This window comes from Pimephales promelas, chromosome 5 (assembly GCF_988280905.1).
Source record: "Pimephales promelas chromosome 5, fPimPro1.hap1.1, whole genome shotgun sequence".
In the NCBI taxonomy this organism is placed as follows: domain Eukaryota; kingdom Metazoa; phylum Chordata; class Actinopteri; order Cypriniformes; family Leuciscidae; genus Pimephales; species Pimephales promelas.
In genome coordinates, this window is record NC_142773.1 from 13,352,916 (window position 1) to 13,370,853 (window position 17,938).

The 17,938-nt window shown below is 41.1% G+C and overlaps 2 protein-coding genes across 5 annotated transcripts in view; one reads left to right on the forward strand and one right to left on the reverse strand.

The window, feature by feature from the left end:
- Nucleotides 1-8,134: 8,134 nt before the first annotated feature.
- On the reverse strand, nt 8,135-14,066 carry LOC120469814 (uncharacterized). 2 transcript variants are annotated; one of them, XM_039659011.2, is made up of 4 exons: nt 13,826-14,066; nt 10,623-10,745; nt 10,335-10,450; nt 8,135-10,258 (listed from the first exon to the last, which is right to left on the reverse strand). In XM_039659011.2, the coding sequence occupies exons 1-4, from the start codon at nt 14,031-14,033 to the stop codon at nt 8,333-8,335; spliced, it is 2,373 nt and encodes a 790-aa protein (XP_039514945.2). In that variant the 5' UTR covers nt 14,034-14,066; the 3' UTR covers nt 8,135-8,332. The 2 variants fall into 2 exon arrangements, with proteins under 2 accessions (XP_039514945.2, XP_039514946.2); XM_039659012.2 differs by having other exon boundaries at nt 10,616-10,745; nt 13,826-14,028.
- Nucleotides 14,067-15,894: 1,828 nt separating this feature from the next.
- Nucleotides 15,895-17,938, forward strand: part of LOC120469815 (glutamate-rich protein 6) — a 29,663-nt gene continuing 27,619 nt past the window's right edge. The window contains exons 1-4 of one of the 3 annotated variants that reach the window (XM_039659013.2): nt 15,895-16,061; nt 16,674-16,732; nt 16,945-17,058; nt 17,148-17,246. In XM_039659013.2, coding sequence (XP_039514947.2) covers nt 16,031-16,061; nt 16,674-16,732; nt 16,945-17,058; nt 17,148-17,246 — 303 coding nt within the window. In that variant the 5' untranslated portion in view covers nt 15,895-16,030. Of the gene's footprint in view, nt 16,062-16,673; nt 16,733-16,828; nt 17,059-17,147; nt 17,247-17,938 lie in introns of all 3 variants that reach the window. The other 2 variants (XM_039659014.2, XM_039659015.2) reach the window with 2 other exon arrangements.

The following is a 17,938-nucleotide window of genomic DNA, read 5'->3' on the forward strand; positions in this document are numbered from 1 at the left end:
GAATCTGTTCTTTGGAGGGATGAAACAAAAGCTTTTCGCCACTGTGGATCAGTAGTATGTCTGAAGTAAGAAGAATGAAGCTGAAAAGAACACCACGCCAGTTAAGCATGGTGGGACTCAGTGATGCTCTGGGGTTGCTTTATATCCTCTGGCACTGGAAATCCGCAGTGTTTGGAAGGCAAGATGGATTAATTTATGTATCAGGAAATCCTAGGAGAAAACATCACACCATCAGTGAGGAAGCTGAAGCTTGGGCGTCATTGGACCTTCAAACAGGACAATGATCCTAAGCATACCTCAAATTCCACCAAGGCTTGGTTGCAGAAGAAGCCCTGGAAGATTCTACAGTGCCCATCACAGTCATCTGACTTGAACCAAATAGAGAATCAGCGGGATTTGAAGGCAGTGGTTGCAGCACGCAAACCCAAGAATATTACCGAACTGGAGGTCATTGTTCATGAGGAATGGTAGCCAGGATGCCAACCGAACTTAGCCCTACCCACAACATTTGAGGTCGGGAAGTTCGGTCTGGACTTGATCCGTTGTGGAGCAGCTATGCTTGAACCAGAGCTATTTGGACCAATCAAATTGTCAGGACGGGCTTTATACGAAGATTGAGAGATGATCAGCAGGAATGCCTGTCTACTTTTGTTGATTTTGGAAAAGTTGAGCCTCCCTTAAAATGTTGACTTCAGGGTTAAAACGTCCTCATGTTCTCGGGCTACATGGTGAATGCCAGTCGGCATTGACAGCTCCAACTCTGTGTCTCTTTGTCCATTTGCTCCTTGAGGATGCTAATGGACTTACTAATTCTGGCTGCCTACATTTCTGACAGGTTTGGCCCCAAGCCTCTCATAAATGATTTCAAGAAATTGTTCAGGTGTTCCTCCATGGTTAAGAGGAATATTTTTCCCCTTTGCACCTCTACCATTCCAAAACCTGTTCCATATCACACTGTGTGCCATGCGCGGGGGCAGTGTGATGTTAATCTGCAGTGTTTGTAGGGAGGTGCTATAGGCATAATGGCTGTGCCCATATGCTTTAAAGGAAAACAGGTCAACGTTATAAAGTCTCATTAGCCTCTCAACATCCCCTCCTCTTACTGCATCCTTTATGGCTTCTGTGCATTCTTTTTGGTGATCTTTGATTTGTTGGACTGGAGAAGAGTCTGATGGAACCACAAGATTGTGTTTCTTTTTCTCATGTGTTGCCCTTGCCTTGATGTACACTCACCTAAAGGATTATTAGGAACACCTGTTCAATTTTTCATTAATGCAATTATCTAAACAACCAATCACACGGCAGTTGCATCAATGCATTTAGGGGTGTGGTCCTGGTCAAGACAATCTCCTGAACTCCAAACTGAATGTCAGAAAGGGAAAGAAAGGTGATTTAAGCAATTTTGAACATGGTAAGGTTGTTGGTTACAATTTGTTTTGTAATCACTGTTCTTTCGTTGGCCAGAGGAGAACTGGACCTGGGTTCTCCCAAGGTTTTTTTCTCCATTCAATCGCCTGATGGAGTTTTGGTTCCTTGCCACTGTTGCCTTGCTTTTGGCTTGCTTAGTTGGGGACATTTTAATATTCAACAATATTTTTGTTCTGTGTAGTATTACTTTCATGTTATCACTGTGAAGCTGCTTTGATACAATCTGTATTGTAAAAAGCGCTATATAAATAAACGTGACTTGACTTGACTTGACGCCAGACGGACCGGTCTGAGTATTTTACAATCTACTCAGTTACTGGGATTTTCACGCACAAATGTAACTAGGGTTTACAAAGAATGGTGTGAAAAGGGAAAAACATCCAGTATGCAGCAGTCCTGTGAGGAAAAGTGCCTTGTTGATGCCAGAGGTTAGAGGAGAATGGGCCGACTGATTCAAGGTGATAGAAGAGCAACTTTGACTGAAACAACCACTCGTTACAACCGAGGTATGCATCAAAGCATTTGTGAAGCCACAACACGCACAACCTTGAGGCGGATGGGCTACAACAGCAGAAGACCCCACCGGGTACCACTCATCTCCACTACAAATAGGAAAAAGAGGCTACAATTTGCAAGAGCTCACCAAACTGGGACAGATGAAGACTGGAAAAATGTTGTCTGGTCTGATGAGTCCCGATTTCTGTTGAGACATTCAGATGGTAGAGTCAGAATTTGGCGTAAACAGAATGAGAATATGGATCCATCATGCCTTGTTACCACTGTGCAGGCTGGTGGTGGTGGTATAATGGTGTGTGGGATGTTTTCTTGGCACATTTTAGGCCCCTTAGGGCCAATTAGTCATCGTTTAAATGCCACGGCCTACCTGAGCTTTGTTTCTGATCATGTCCATCCCTTTATGGCCACCATGTACCCATCATCTGATGGCCACTACCAGCAGGATAATGCACCATATCACAAAGCTTAAATCATTTCAAATTGGTTTCTTGAAAATGACAGTGAGTTCACTGTACTAAAATGGCCCCCACAGTCACCAGATCTCAACCCAATAGAGCATCTTTGGGATGTGGTGGAACAGGAGCTTCGTTCCCTGGATGTGCATCCTACAAATCTCCATCAACTGCAAGATGCTATCCTATAAATATGGGCCAAAATTTTCTAAAGAATGCTTTCAGCACCTTGTTGAATCATTGCCACATAGAATTAAGGCAATTCTGAAGGCGAAAGAGGGTCAAACACAGTATTAGTATAGTGTTCCTAAAAATCCTTTAGGTGAGTGCATGTGTACATTAGGGGTTTCATGAACTAGTCGACTAGTCGACTGTCACAACCACTAGTTGGCGCTGTTGGCCTTAGTCGACTAGTCGGAAACAAAATGATGACATATATATATAGATATATTTTTTTGTTAACTATCCCTTTAAATACAAGCGGCAGTACTATATACTATAAGCACTATAAGGCGCACCTTCAATGACCTATTTTAGAACATTTTTCAAACGTTTGACTGGGTTTGCATTATGCATCCACTAGATGTGCTAAAGGGAATGCAGCGAGTGCGCGGCGTCGGAGGTGAGGCGTTTAATTAGTAAGCGTGAGCGCGCTGGGGCGGGCACGTAACTTACATTCGCAGCCTGCTGACAGCAGTGTCTGTTCGTGTGTGTGTTAGAGAGAGCGCTCGTGAGCGGGAGATATTTTATACGAGGTTGAACTGGCCGTGTGACAAAGCGGGCATAAGATGGACACGAGCGCGAGCAATTGATCCATATATAATGCGCTCCGGATTATAAAGCTTGAGAAAAGGTCGGATTGAGAAAATTAAAGGCTTTAAGTGCGCTTTATAGTGCGGAAAATACGAGTACTACTCTCTCTTTTAGACCAGCACGCAACGTGTTTAATATAGACGCATATTATACCTACACCAGATTTTCTCTTAAATGTTTGCTTTCACTTTCTATATGGGGAGGCTGCACTTTAGACATAGCCAATTCTGTTTATGTAAACATTGTGTGTATTTAACAGTATTAGCATAATAAGACTTGAAAGATAACTTAGTCCAGTATTCAGGCGCTGTTTGACAGGCTTCTAATGCCTGATATGCCGCGCGCTCAGGAAAGCGCACGTTAGAACAGCGCGTCAATTAAATGTTTAACCGGCAAGGCTTATGCAAACAATGAACTTTAGTGAATTGCAGTGTCCCGTACCTATTCCTTAACGTGTGATGTGTAGGCTACGTCGCGTTGTACAGTTGAGACAGAGGCGCCAGAACTGATAGAATGCACTGTAACACGATACTACTACTACCATATTTCTTCAAAAGCAGATCGTGGAGACATTTAAAGAGTTCAGATGCAAAAGCCTCTAAATGCCATTTGAAATTTTCTTCTTTAATGATGATTTTTATCAAACTTGTATATTTAAGTTCAGTAATTTCACTTAAATAACAATTAATAGGTAATTATCATTGCAATTTAAGTGAAATTACTGAACTTAAATATACAAGTTTGATAAAAATCATCATTAAAGAAGAAAATTTCAAATGGCATTTAGAGGCTTTTGCATCTGAACTCTTCATTTACTATTCGTGTTGTCGCACACCCCTAGAATAAACCATTTAACGACTAGTCGTCGACTGTTATGCAAAACTAGTCGACTAGCAAAAATCAGTAGTTGTGAAACCCCTAGTGTACATTGCCACATCCGTCCGCAAGACATGGAAACTGCTGCCTCTGCCTTCGCACTGTCGAAGCCTGCCTTTGACAAACAGCTTAAGTCACAGTTAAACTTTGCTGCAAAATTTCAGTTAAAGGAAAACTCTGGCACAAAATGAACATTTGGTCTAATTACACATTGGGAACGAAGCATCGAGAACTTTGTAAGAGTACAGACCGTTAAATAAGAAGATATTTTATAAAGACAGTGCACTTTTTGTATACAGACAGGAGCCATCTTTGGAAAACAGTCTCGACAAGTTGAACCACGAACGACGTGCCAAGTGAGCTGAACTGTATGGAGTTCAGCAAACTTCTGAACTGTATGAACGGTGTTCGTGTTTCGACTTGTCAAGACTGTTTTCCAAAGATGGCTGCTGCCTGTATGTGGGGCTATTTTGAGCCTTGTTAGTGGCATTAACTACCAATTTCTTCTTACCTATCCACCTTATTCTGCTCAAAACAATGCGCGCTGCCATGACGACGACTCTATATATTATACGACTCTAGTCTATATATTCCTTAGGCCTGTGAGGTAGGCATAACGCTGAGTTTCATTCATAAGAGCAAACTCCAGTTTGCGCCCTCCGTCATAATCATCTATTGTTTACTATACACTTCTTATTTATTAAAACCAGGCAATTGGTTGATGAAACATTGATTGAAATTAAATTCACTATAAAGAAAGGTTTCTTTATGGTTTCTCTTTAAAATCTCTGTGAAAGTTTTAAAGTCTCTTTCAGTGCGGTTAGGTCCATGAATATAAAACGCATGTGTAGACTGATATTTTTCTAATGTCTGGACCACTGATCTAACTTTATAATATATGATTCTATATAGATGGGTCTGGACTAGAGTGCTATCATTCTATATAAACAAATACTTCAACAGGAAGTAGAAAACCAGTTAGTCAGTTGAACCCGCTATGAATCATGGGAAATAGAATGGCCGCAGAAAAAGGTGGATTAAATGCCCCCATATACAGTTTTTAGAGATACTCATTGAAATACAGGCTGATGGTCAACCTGCTGGGCATTGCTGCCTGACGCACCTCCACCGGTGCCTTTTGTCCAGGTGTGCTCCACTTCTTTGGGCATAAAACGGGTCATCAGCTGGGGACCACCAGTCATTGATGTTTCGCTCCTTTAACCCCAGTACATCTCCTGGTGGCGGAGCGATGGCAGGGATCACTCCCTGCCACCCCCTGCTGATGCCCTAGATGTTACTTGGCCCGCATCCCTTGTGCTTCCTCCTTAGCCACAGCCAAAAGCTGCCCCTCTCAGCTTCCTCTGCCAGTTCTTTAATGGCTTTTCGACACCCTGCTCCTGTAAATCCCATTTCGCGGAGCAGACGAACCGTTGAGAACCCAACAAAGCCCCTACATCCCACTTCAACTGGACACGCGGTGGCTTTCCAGCCAGCCTCTTTGCAGGCTTCTACCAGACTTGGCACGCTTCCGTTCATTGGCAGCCTCCATTCCCTCCTCCCATGGGACAGTAAGCTCCACCAACAAGATGATTTTGCATAACTCTGTCTCTGACCACATGATCAGGTCTGGCCAGAGCAAAGTTTCCACGATCTCCCTGGGGAATTGGAGCTGCCTCCTCAGGTTGACCCTCATGTTCCACTCACTGCCAAATAAGAGGACTCTAGATGTTGCTCTCTGGTGAGGGTGATTTTTTCTCGTGTCACCACCTATAGCGGCCTTGGGACAATGCTGTCTTGCAGCCCGACAGGATGTGCTGGAGGCTTGCATTGCTGGTACTGCAAAGGGGGCAGAGTTCTTCAGTGCCGAACCACTGATGGAGGTTTCTGGGACAAGGTAGGGTGTCATAAGTAGATCTAATCAGGAAGCTGAGCCTGGCTTGGGGTATCTTCCACAGATTCTGATGACAGATGCCTGTCTGTGACACCTTCCCATGACATCCAGCCTCCCTGCCGGCTCCGAGACACCGCCTTGATGTTAAGGTGCTCCTGCTCAGTCCTTGTCACTTCTGCCACCACCATGGCTTTCCGCTCCTCCTTGGAGGCCTTTGACCAGAAGAGGGGGGTCTCACTCCTCCCAAGGCGTGCTCGACCCTCCTGAACTCTGCCAACTATTTCACAGTGTTTCAGCCTGCTAATTGCCCTGTCGACCTCTTCCTGGGCTTTCCACTTCCTCCCTGTTCGTATATTAGGGTCAGCTGCTCTCACCAGTTGATCGGTGGATTCCCCCAGCTCCAGCACCATCCGAGCCTTCTCCTGCTTGTATCCCAGGCCAATGGATCGCAGTGGCAGCTGTAGTGTGTTCCTGCCAAAGAGGCCTACCTCTGATAGGCATCTTGGCAGACCTAGCCACTCCCTGATGAATGAGTTTGCTAGCCCATCCATCTTGTTTGGCACTGAGGAGGGAACTTCACTCATCTTCAGAGGCCACATCACCCTTGGGTACAGTATGAACTGATAGCTCCATACTTTATACTAGCCGGGGAGCTGGCTCTGATTGATCCTGGCGAGGCCATCTGCGAGCTGCTTTCTCACTGTTTCCCCCATCTGCCTATCAAAGAGGTCTGCTGTATAAATACGACCCAGGCTACGGACGGGCTGATTTGCCAGCAAAGGGATTTCTTCACCGCCTGTGAAAAAGATGGTATGGTCATTTCTAACCCCTTTCCTGATGGACAGGTTGCGTGATTTGACGGGTTTGATCTTCATCCTCGCCCACCCCACAAGCTCGTCAATCCTCTTCAGCAACCTTGTTATACATGCAGCTGTCTGAAGAATGGTGGTGATGTCGTCCATATAGCATCTCACTGGTGGTAGCCTTTGGCCTGATGGTAGCTTCATACCTCTATCACCCTTGCCCCCATCAGGATAATCTCGAAGGCTGCCACAAAGAGGATGGGCGAGATTGAGCATCCCATGGCAATGCCCACTTCCAGCTGTTGCCAGCCTGTCGTGAAGTCCTGATGAGTGCAACACATCTTGATGTCCTCAAAACACTTGGCCACAAGGGTACAAATGCAGTCAGGGATGTAGAAAAAAATCCAAGGCATACTCGATGAGTTGGTGGGGGACAGACCCATATGCGTTGGCAAGATCACCTTTTTCTCTTTTGGCTCTCTGGATCTGCTCCCATATGACTGCAGAGTGTTCCACGCACCCTGGGAAGCCTGGCACGCCTGCTTTCTGGCAGCTAGTGTCGATGTATCCATTGCTTATGAGGTAGGTAGTCAACCTCTTGGCCAGGACGGAGAAGAAAATCTTGCCTTCCACGATAAAACTCTTTACATTCGATTATCATGAAAACAAAAATCAGAGAACGGTCCACTAGGTCCCAATGTGTAAGTAGACCAAAGGTTCATTTTTCCCAGAATTCTCCTTTAACAATTCAACAGCAAAGCCCGCTTCACATTTCAAACATCCACAAGACTCCATCCATCCGCCAACTCATCACATGGTTGGCCGCCTAAGACAATCCAGACACAAAGAGACCGCCAGCCAGTCCCTTTTTGAGCAAAGGACTCATTTCAACTCATCCTAAGAAACAATAGAATGGTTAAATTAGATTCATTCAGGTCATGTCTTGTGAGTGTCTTTCATGCAATGCTAGAAACACGGAATTTCATCATCTCATTCTTTCCTCACTTTTTGCAACCTCAAATGAAAGTGGGTTTGTGTTTGAGTTAGATGTGTTGGAGTTAGTTTGTGTTAAGAGTTCTCAAAGTTTTGTTTGTATTTTTAAAGAGAAGGGTTAAAGGCTTACCAATTTAAGGTTTTAAAATGCTGATATAAGCTACTATGCTAACAGTGTTTTTACTATAGTTTGGATAATATCTGCTGCAGACCTGACAATAGCCCTTGCCTTCAGCTTACTTTATATATTGTTGAGCCATATAAAAGTATTAATATCACTCAGAACACTTCGTTTCAAACAGATTTGTTTAGGCATCTATTTTATACCAGATTTTAATAAAAACACTTAGGATTAAAGAAACTAATGTACATTTCACAATTAATTTTATTGAATGTTTTTAGGCAATTATAACAGAATGAAGCAGACACCCACATGTTGATGTTAAAGGAGTAAGAACCAATTTTGAGTCATATACACCCATACAACCTACATTAGTATTAAAGCAGGAAGCAATCTTTCAAAACCAAGTGCAGCCCATTACTAAACAAATTCTAAATATTCACAGGAAAGAGTCCGCTGCAATCTCCGAAAAGTCCACAAAACCAACTGCAACAGGGTCTTTTTCAGAAAACATTGAACCGAGTTGTACATAGAATTGGAGTGGGTCATTGAGAGGCTGGTTGGCTAATGGTATGCATTCAGCAGCTGTAGTAGTAGTACAGGGTTGAGGGGTGGTAGTTATAGGTGGCATGGCAGGGGTTTTGGGAGGTTGAACAGGGTATTGCGAATAAACCCGTTGCAAATAATGATGATAATTGTGGTAGTTATTCTGAGGGAATACATCTCCAGGGTACATTGGGGGTTCCAGCTTCTGGATTGTTGCTGGTGAGCTTGATGGGAAGGCAATGGGGATGGCTGGAGCTAGTTTCTCTTGGGGCTTTGGTTTGCCATGATGATGATGATTATTATTATAATGATGAGGGTAGTAATATGGCCAAAAGTCCTGGGGGTATCCTGGAAGTTGAGGCTTCTGGGCTGGTGCTGGAGCAACTGATGCATCACTTGGGATCGAGATTGGAACTGGTATCTCTAGGGGCTTTGTTTTGCCATGATGATGATGATGATGATGATGATGTTGACGATGATAGTGATATGGCCAAAAGTCCTGAGGGTATCCTGGAAGTTGAGGTTTTGGTGCTGGTGCTTGAGAAACTGATGTGGTGGGCATAGAGGTTGGAACTGGCATCTCTGGGGGTTTTGGTTTGCCATGAGGATTATGATGAGGGTAGTAATACAGCCAAAAGTCTTGGGGGTCTCCTGGAATTTGAGGCTTTTGGGCTGGTACTTGAACAACTGTGTCACTGGGGATCGAGATTGGAACTGGTAATTCTAGGGGCTTTGTTTTGCCACGATGATGAGAGTAACATGGCCAAAAGTCCTGGGGGTATCCTGGAAGTTGAGGTTTTGGTGCTGGTGCTTGATAAACTGATGTGGTGGGCATAGAGGTTGGAACTGGCATCTCTGGTGGTTTTTGTTTGCCATGAGGATTATGATGAGGGTAGTAATACAGCCAAAAGTCTTGGGAGTCTCCTGGAGTTTGAGGCTTCTGGGCTGGTACTTGAGCAACTGTGTCAATGGGGATTGAGATTGGAACTGGCATCTCTAGGGGCTTTATTTTGCCATGATGATGATAGTAATATGGCCAAAAGTCCTGGGGATATCCTGGAAGTTGAGGCTTCCGAGTTGGGGCTTGAGAAACTGATGTAGTGGTCAGAGAGGTTGGAACTGGTATCTTTGGGGGTTTTGTTTTGCCATGATGACGATGATGATAGTAATATGGCCAAAAGTCCTGGGGGTATCCTGGAGGTTCAGGGTTCTGAGCTGGTGCTTGAGAAACTAATGTGGTGGGCATAGAGGTTGGAACTGGTATCTTTAGGGGCTTTGTTTTGCCACGATGATGATATTTATTTGGCCAAAAGTCCTGGGGGTATCCTGGAAGTTGAGGGTCCTGAGCTGGTGCTTGAGAAACTGATGTGGTGGGCATAGAGGTTGGAACTGGTATCTTTGGGGGCTTTGTTTTGCCATGATGAGGGTAGTAATTTGGCCAAAAGTCCTGGGGGTATCCTGGAAATTGAGGCTTATGAGCTGGTGCTTGGTCAACTGACACGCCACTGGTGATCAAGATTGGAACTGGCCTCTCTTGGGGCTTTGGTTTGCCATGATGGTAGTAATACGGCCAAAAGTCCTGAGGGTATCCTGGAAGTTGAGGCTTCCGGGCTGGTGCTAGGTCAACTGATGAGTCGCTGGGGATAGAGGTTAGAATTGGTTTCTCTGGAGGCATTGGTTTGCCATGTTGCTGATCAAGAGAATGAGGCAGTAGAATAAGAGGACCAAGGACAGTTTCATTTGCAGTTGTAGAGATCATGGGGCAAGAAATTACTGCATTGTTTCCCTGCCATTGCATCTGTATCACATAATTCCCTCCCTGAAAAACATCATGAAAGTCCAGGTTGGTCAACCTTATGTTATGCTCACAATAAGTATAATGGAAAAAGCAATACCTGTTGCATGATACCACATCCATCATAGGGCGTAGCATAGACAAGACCTCCGTAAGCGGGAATGGTGTGTCCACAGTGAGGTGGCAACTCTGCGAGGGGAACAGGTGCACCATTACCTGTGATTTTCATGAAAAAAGGGGATTAAGGCTTAAACCACACAGATTTGTCATGAATTCATGCAGTTCACGTTAAAAATCAAGTCTGAATGGGACCGTAAAAGACCAATGCAACAAACTAAGATAGTCCTGACATCAAATTATTTAGTAAACAAATACACTCACAGGTTACCTCGACAAAGCTCAATTTGTGTTACTTCCGGACCACTAAGTTGCAACTTCATGAGATCATCACCACACCTCAACTTTGGAGACATGGCATCCCAGGCTGCTTCAGAAGAACTGACTAGTTGCCCTGTAAGCAAGCAAGCAAAGATGGGAACCAACAAAGTACAAATACTTTCTGTACTCAAGTAGATGTTTCTGGTCTCAGTACTTCACTTTCACACATTTAATCTGCATTTGGTGGCATCTCAAACGAATCATGAATAGGTTAGCAGGGGCAGAGTGGGACCAAAAAATATATCTACCGGGAAATTTCTTAGACCACCGGCCCTCGTCGCCAGCAGAAATTTTATGTAGCATTTACAGTTTTACTGTAAATTACTGGTGGACTCTGTGCCTCTAGGGGGGTTCGGGGGCATGCTCCCCCACAAGAAAAGTTTGTGCATCAATCTCGTGCTCTCTGAGAGATCAAAATTAAGAGCTTCAACCCATGAACTGCTCGTTGAACAAAGAAAAAGCATTAAATTGTACCAGGACAATAAAGAGGGCTCAAACATCTTTTTAGTTATGAGTGTCTCAGTTTGCATTACATTATCGATGGTGTATTAGGATGCCAAACAATTATTATAATAATGATTTGTATAATTATTCCTATGATGTAAAATATATTTAGCCTATAAAAAGTACTATATAAATGAAAATGAGTATTTCAAAGTATATTTTAGCCTACATTACAGTATAATATAGGAAAATTAAAATACGTTTGTCCTAATTTCTTCTTTTTTTCTATAAATACATAATATCTTCAGCTTTTATTTAGGAGAAGACACCAGAACGATCATGATGATCGCGTGAGCAGAGTAATCACACAGCACAAACAGGATGCTATTCTTAAAGTCTTGTGCTGTTTTATAAAGGTGTTTTATATCACAGTTGATATTTCTTCAATTTTAGGGCCTTGTGCTAACTGTAGACCTTGAACATGCACCCACCTTACCTTGATCAACTCGAGTTTATACATTCTCTACATTTTTGTAAACATAATATCTAAAGTACACAAGACTATGCATCCACGGTTGACGAGCAATTCATCTACTCTATGTGAAGACAATAATAAGGATTACAATTTTAAAAGGAGTAGAAACTTACCACACTATATTTAAAATTCTCAACATTGCAGAACATGACATTGGTCATTTGACTTTGGAACAAACCATTGCTGATTTATGGGGGTTTTGTCAATGTAACACAGCTGACAAAGATTTCTCGGACACACATAAAGTTAATAATTTAATATATATAAATGAGTGAATTAGTTTTTAAAATACATTTACCTTGTTTTAATGATTATTTCTAACAAATAAAGATGAAAATAATATTTCAAAAACATGTATTGTAGTGTTAATAATTTGAAAGGCAAAACTTGACTTTTAGCAAGCCGGACATCACAAAAACTGCAATTTCCAGTACAACATATACATTTTCTTTATTAACTTATGGATCTGGTTTACTTTTCTGCATGAAATAAAGATAAATGTGCCCAAATATAAAAGTGATCATTGCTTGAAGTGAATATTCAGTAAAAATTAGAAATTCAACATGGACTTGAAAATGTACCCCTAATTATATAATCACCCTTATGCAAATGCAGAGCGACTTTCAGGAGCGCCAACCAATAAGATTTCACGCAGCCGTCATTTTGAAATGGCTCCGGTGGAAAGAAAACCGGAAGTGTCGCATTAAATCATAGGAGAGTCGTGAATGTGATGGCGTATTGTTGTGTTTAAAGGGATAGTTCACTTTGAAATTAATTTTTGATATGTTTTAGCTTGCCTAAAGTGCATCCAAGATGTTGGTGTCTTTGTTTCCGCAGTATTTTCAATTTTTATATTTTTAGGTCAAACCATTTGTGTCGATCAGTCATATAATGGAGGTCTATGGGGTCCACCTCAAAGATCATGCACAGAGAAGTCCACATTAAACCTGATTCAATGACTCATGTAAATTTTAGTACACGTTGATGGCCTAAGAAATGAAACGAGCAGTTTGTGTGAGAAAACAAATAGTATTTAAATAGATGTTAACTCTTGTAACCACAGCCACATCCAAGTGATCTGCAGGCGCAGGAGGTAACAAGAGGTACCTCCTGGTTACAAGAGGTAAAAACGATATAAATACTGTTCGTTTTCTCACACAAACCGCTCGTTTCGTGTCTTAGGCCATCAATGTGTACTAACATTTACGAGTCATTGAATCAACTTTAATTTGGACTTCTCGGTGCATGCTCTTTGAGATGGACCCCCATAGACCTCCATTATATGACTGACAGACATGAAAATAAATAAAAATAGAGACGACTTAATATCAAAATTGAAAATACTGCGGAAATAAAGACAATTAATTCTAAAGTGAGCTATAATACCTTTAATGCAGAAATGTGCTATTCTAAAAATGTACATACATTTCTTTAATAGTTTTAGACTTATTACAATGAAATTTATAAAATACTTTTTTAAATATATATTCAGAACATAAAAAGAATTAGGAACGAACTAACGTTATATCCTATTTCGGATATTAACATCTAATTTTTTAAATCGCGACAGCAGTTTCGGTAGCCCAAAACATTGTTGTCTATCTGTACATCCGGGATTCTTCCCATCGAGGCGATTTCAAAATGGCAGTTGCGTGAAATAGCCATGGAAATAGCGGTGAAGTCAGTGGAGCGCGTCACGCAGCCTGACCGAGGCAAGTTCAACGAGAAGCTCATTTTAGCAGTCAGAAACCGACCTATAATTTATGATATATCTCCGTTTAGGTACATTCAGTGGTATTCACCGTACTGACTCCGTGACTGAATGGTTTCGGGAACCATTATAGACCGGTTTTTGCCCGTTTGCTGCATTTAAATAGCCGCGATGGCAATTACGCTCAATGTTTCTCGTTCATCTTTAATATTATGCATTGATTCCATTGATATTTAGATTTTTCCTTTCAAAATATTTGTTTTTAGCGGCAATAAAACGTATTTGTTGTCCAACATAGAGTAACATCCGTGAATGACATTCACAAACATTACTAGGGAACCAGTAAGTTAGTGGGAACGCCCTACAGCGCAGCCACTGGCGACCTGCAGCGACAAAGTCGCTTGTAGTGTGAACGGGGCTTTTAAATGAAATTAAACCAAGCGACCAATGGGCCTAACGTTACCTGCGACACTGGGGTCGTCACCAAGGGCCTCAAAATTGGCCAATGACTCATTAGTTCCCCCGTGGTCTGACATAGATTGTTCTGATTTAATCACGCTCCCTCCATCGTTTGTTTCTTGTGTTCCAGATAATTCTAGAACACGGCACTCTATTAAAATACTGCATGTGAAAAAAACAAACAGTTTCTGCCGCATTTTTACAAACGCCATTCTGCTACGTCCTTGTTCCGGTGACGTGTCTTTATTAGCATTTGCACTTTACGTTAATTATCGCGCATTAGTAAAATCACCTGTTATCTCCATCCGTCAATACTTCAAGGTACGCCCCTTCAAGTTATGGCCACTTCAAGTTGCCAGATCCATCATTTTTTTTCTCTCTGTCCTCCAAAATCTAATCTTCGAGCGTTATTTGCATTAAGAAGTCTGGGGTGAGTTGCATAAATAAACTGCTAAGACTATAGTCTTACAAGTTAGTCTTCCATTTTTTTTTTCTTCAAGACTGTTCATAACTTCTTAAAGTTAGTTACATAAAAACGTACATTGGTCTAATTTGATACCAAACAGTAAGATTGATTACCCCTAACTAACTGGTCAAAACTAATTCTTAAGACACTGTCTTTATGGATATGTTTATGCAACTGGCCCCTGATTCTACAAATGAGCAAACATATAAAAAAAATGTATAATATGTCTTACTTTATTAAGATACTTACAATTTTATTACTAACAACTTAACGAAAAAATAAAATAAAAAAAATTAATATAGCAAGCTGTTGGCATAATAGAACCTGTCCTGAAAGTTTAAAGGAATAGTTCACTTTGAAATTAATTTTTGATATGTTTTAGCTTACCTCAAGGGCATCCAAGATGTAGGTGCCTTTGTTTCCACAGTATTTTCAATTTTGATATTTTTAGGTCAAACCGTTCTTGTCTGTCAGTCATATAATGGAGGTCTATGGTCACCACCTCAAAGAGCATGCACAGAGAAGTCCAATTTAAACACGATTTAATGACTCGTAGATGTACACATGGCCTAAGACACGAAACGAGTGGTTTGTGTGAGAAAACGAACAGTATTTATTTTGTTTTACCTCTTGTAAAGTGCCGGAAGTGATCTCTCGCACGTGTACGTCTCTCATTGTTTACACAGAGATTTCAGAAGTGTTTTCCTTCACTGTGAAGATCTAAACATATTCAGTATATACAGGAAATCCCAATGGAAGACGATTTCGATATATCAACAGACAACGTTGAATTTTTTCGCAACCAGGCGAGAGATCACTTCCGGCACTTTCCAGAGCTTGCATAGACTAAAGCGGCCTCAGAATACTTGGATGTGGCTGTGGTTACAAGAGGTAAAAACTATATAAATACAATTAGTTTTCTCACACAAACCGCTCGTTTCGTGTCTTAGGCCATTAATGTGTACTTACATTCACGAGTCATTAAATCATGTTTAATCTGGACTTCTCTGTGCATGCTCTTTGAGGTGGTGACCATAGACCTCCATTATATGACTGACAGACAAGAACGGTTTGACCTAAAAATTTCAAAATTGAATATACTGCGGAAACAAAGACATCTACATCTTGGATGCCCTTGAGGTAAGCTAAAACATATCAAAAATAAATTTCAAAGTGAACTATCCCTTTAAACAGATGTTAAAAGTTTGAATTTGTAACATTAGAGGTCCCATGCACATAGGCATTCCAAAGGTGTTGTATCCGGTTGCATGGATTGGTTATTTCCCTGCTGCATATTTGCTATGAGTTGCTACTGTGTCCTGACTAGATTTACATTTTGTGATGGATATTTACTCATAAAATACAACATAGAGAAAACAAATAAAATAGACTAGAGATGACTTATTGGCAAAAATAGTTCTTCTATTGTGCTTCTGGTGTTTCAGGCACTCAACACTGCGGTCTCCCGCAGAGTTTGATATAACAGGCTGGACAACTCCTTTCAAATATCCATGGATACCATCAACACTGACCTGGGTGCATTCCTTCAATGCACTGCTGTGGAACAATCCAAATGGTCTATTCTTCCGTTTGATCAGTGTGAAAAAGCGGAATAAAACTTTATTAGACAGTCTTTCAATAACAGTAATTTTCCAATACAGTGTACAAGAAACTACTAGCACAGAACATTGGACTAGTGAATATTTGCTCCAAGTCATGAGCCAACATTAATACCCATGTGATATGGAAAATCAAGAGAAAACTTTTCAGCCAGGTGAGGACATGAATTCATCATCTTTTGCAGAATTTGTTTAGATTTTTTTTGTCAGAAATCAGTTTTGTAGTTGCATAAAAAAGTGACTTGATTGTTTTTGACACCTCAGCAATGAGCTAAATAATATTTAATGAGACAAAACGTAGAATATTTTAAATTCGCATGCAGATCAAATAGCATTTTTTTCTTATATTCTGATGTTAAAGGGATAGTCCACTTTTTTGGGAAATAGGCTCATTTTACAACTCCCTCTGGGTTAAACGTTTGAGTTTTACCGTTTTCTAATCCATTCAGCCGATTTTCTGATATTTAGAAGAATATCAGTAACCAGACAGTTTCTGGTCTCATTGACTTCCATAGTATATTTTTTTTCCTATTATGGAAGTCAATGAGACCAGAAACGGTCTGGTTACTGATATTCTTCTTAATATCAGAAAATCGGCTGAATGGATTCGAAAACGGTAAAACCCAACTGTTTAACTCTGGGGGAGATATAAAATAAGCAAATTTCCAAAAAAAGTGGAGTATCCCTTTAAGACATCTAAAACACGAAATAATACTTGAGGATGTGCATCACAGACCCATAAAAGATGTTACTTTTCACATTATCAGATGCTGATTCTGCAGTGATGGATTCAGAGATCGGAACACTGATCAAACATATTGAATGTGTAAGAAACATTTCTTCTGATAATTTTTAGAAACTTTTTTAAAATGATTATTTTTATCTTCACTTATAAGTCTCTTCATTATGTTTAAACTTTTAGGTACAACAAAATGATGTGTCCCCCAACCCCACCACACTTTTAGTAGTGTTTTAAAGATGCATGCCTTTTCTCTTATCCGGTTATGGTCTCTCCACACCATTTTCTGTATTGTCCAGCAGATGGAGCAGAAGTATTTCCAAACATTGGAATCCTCACCAGATCTCTGTCATGGGCTTCCAGGAGTCCTAAGATACAAAAGAGAGTCCCAAGAGAGGATGTACAGTCAACAGGTTGCCTATTGATTTGATTTCTGTCATTTTAAAAGTGTAACATCTTCGAAAATGACTTATTTTGAATAAATAATTTGTGTTTTACCCAGCCCCAACCTCAACCTCCACGGGACTCTCCAATATGCTGTCAGTTCTGTGGTTTGAAAGCTTGGCCTCCTCTGGATCTAGGATTTGCGGAGACTCGAGAGGTTCGTCTCTTTAGAAAGGAGATAGAGTGTTGGGGAAAGTAATGTGTTTAAATATTATGTTACTCCCTAAAAAAAAAAAAAAAAATGGAGCAGTTACTATATCGAAAGTAAATTACTGCATTACTCTTTCTCACCAGTGCTGGGCTTGCTTGTTAGGGGTTCAAGCACGAAGTGCTGAAACCCTATTGTAATTGTATTGATTTTTATTATTATTATTAGGGGTTCAAGCACGAAGTGCTGAAACCCTATTGTAATTGTATTGATTTTTAGGGGTTCAAGCACGAAGTGCTGAAACCCTATTGTAATTGGTAGGATTTTTATTAGGGGTTCAAGCACGAAGTGCTGAAACCCTATTGTAATTGGTAGGATTTTTATTATTATTATTATTCTGCCGTAAAACGCATCGTGCAGACCAAACCGTAAGTGCTGCAGCTCTGAAACTTTGTCAGATGGTAGTACAAAAATCGAGGAGAGGTTATCAAATTATGAGCCCGATTGGCCCATAGGTGGCGCTATAGCGACCAATTGCGCGAAACTGCTCATAACTCCTAGACCGTAAGTCGTACACTCAAGTGTCTTATATCGTTGGAAAGCTGGTCACCTGACGAAAAAAACGTATATCTCCGATTTCATTTCCGGTATGCAAATTTTTCCGCCATTTTGAATTTTGTCGAAAAACTACTTTTACGAAC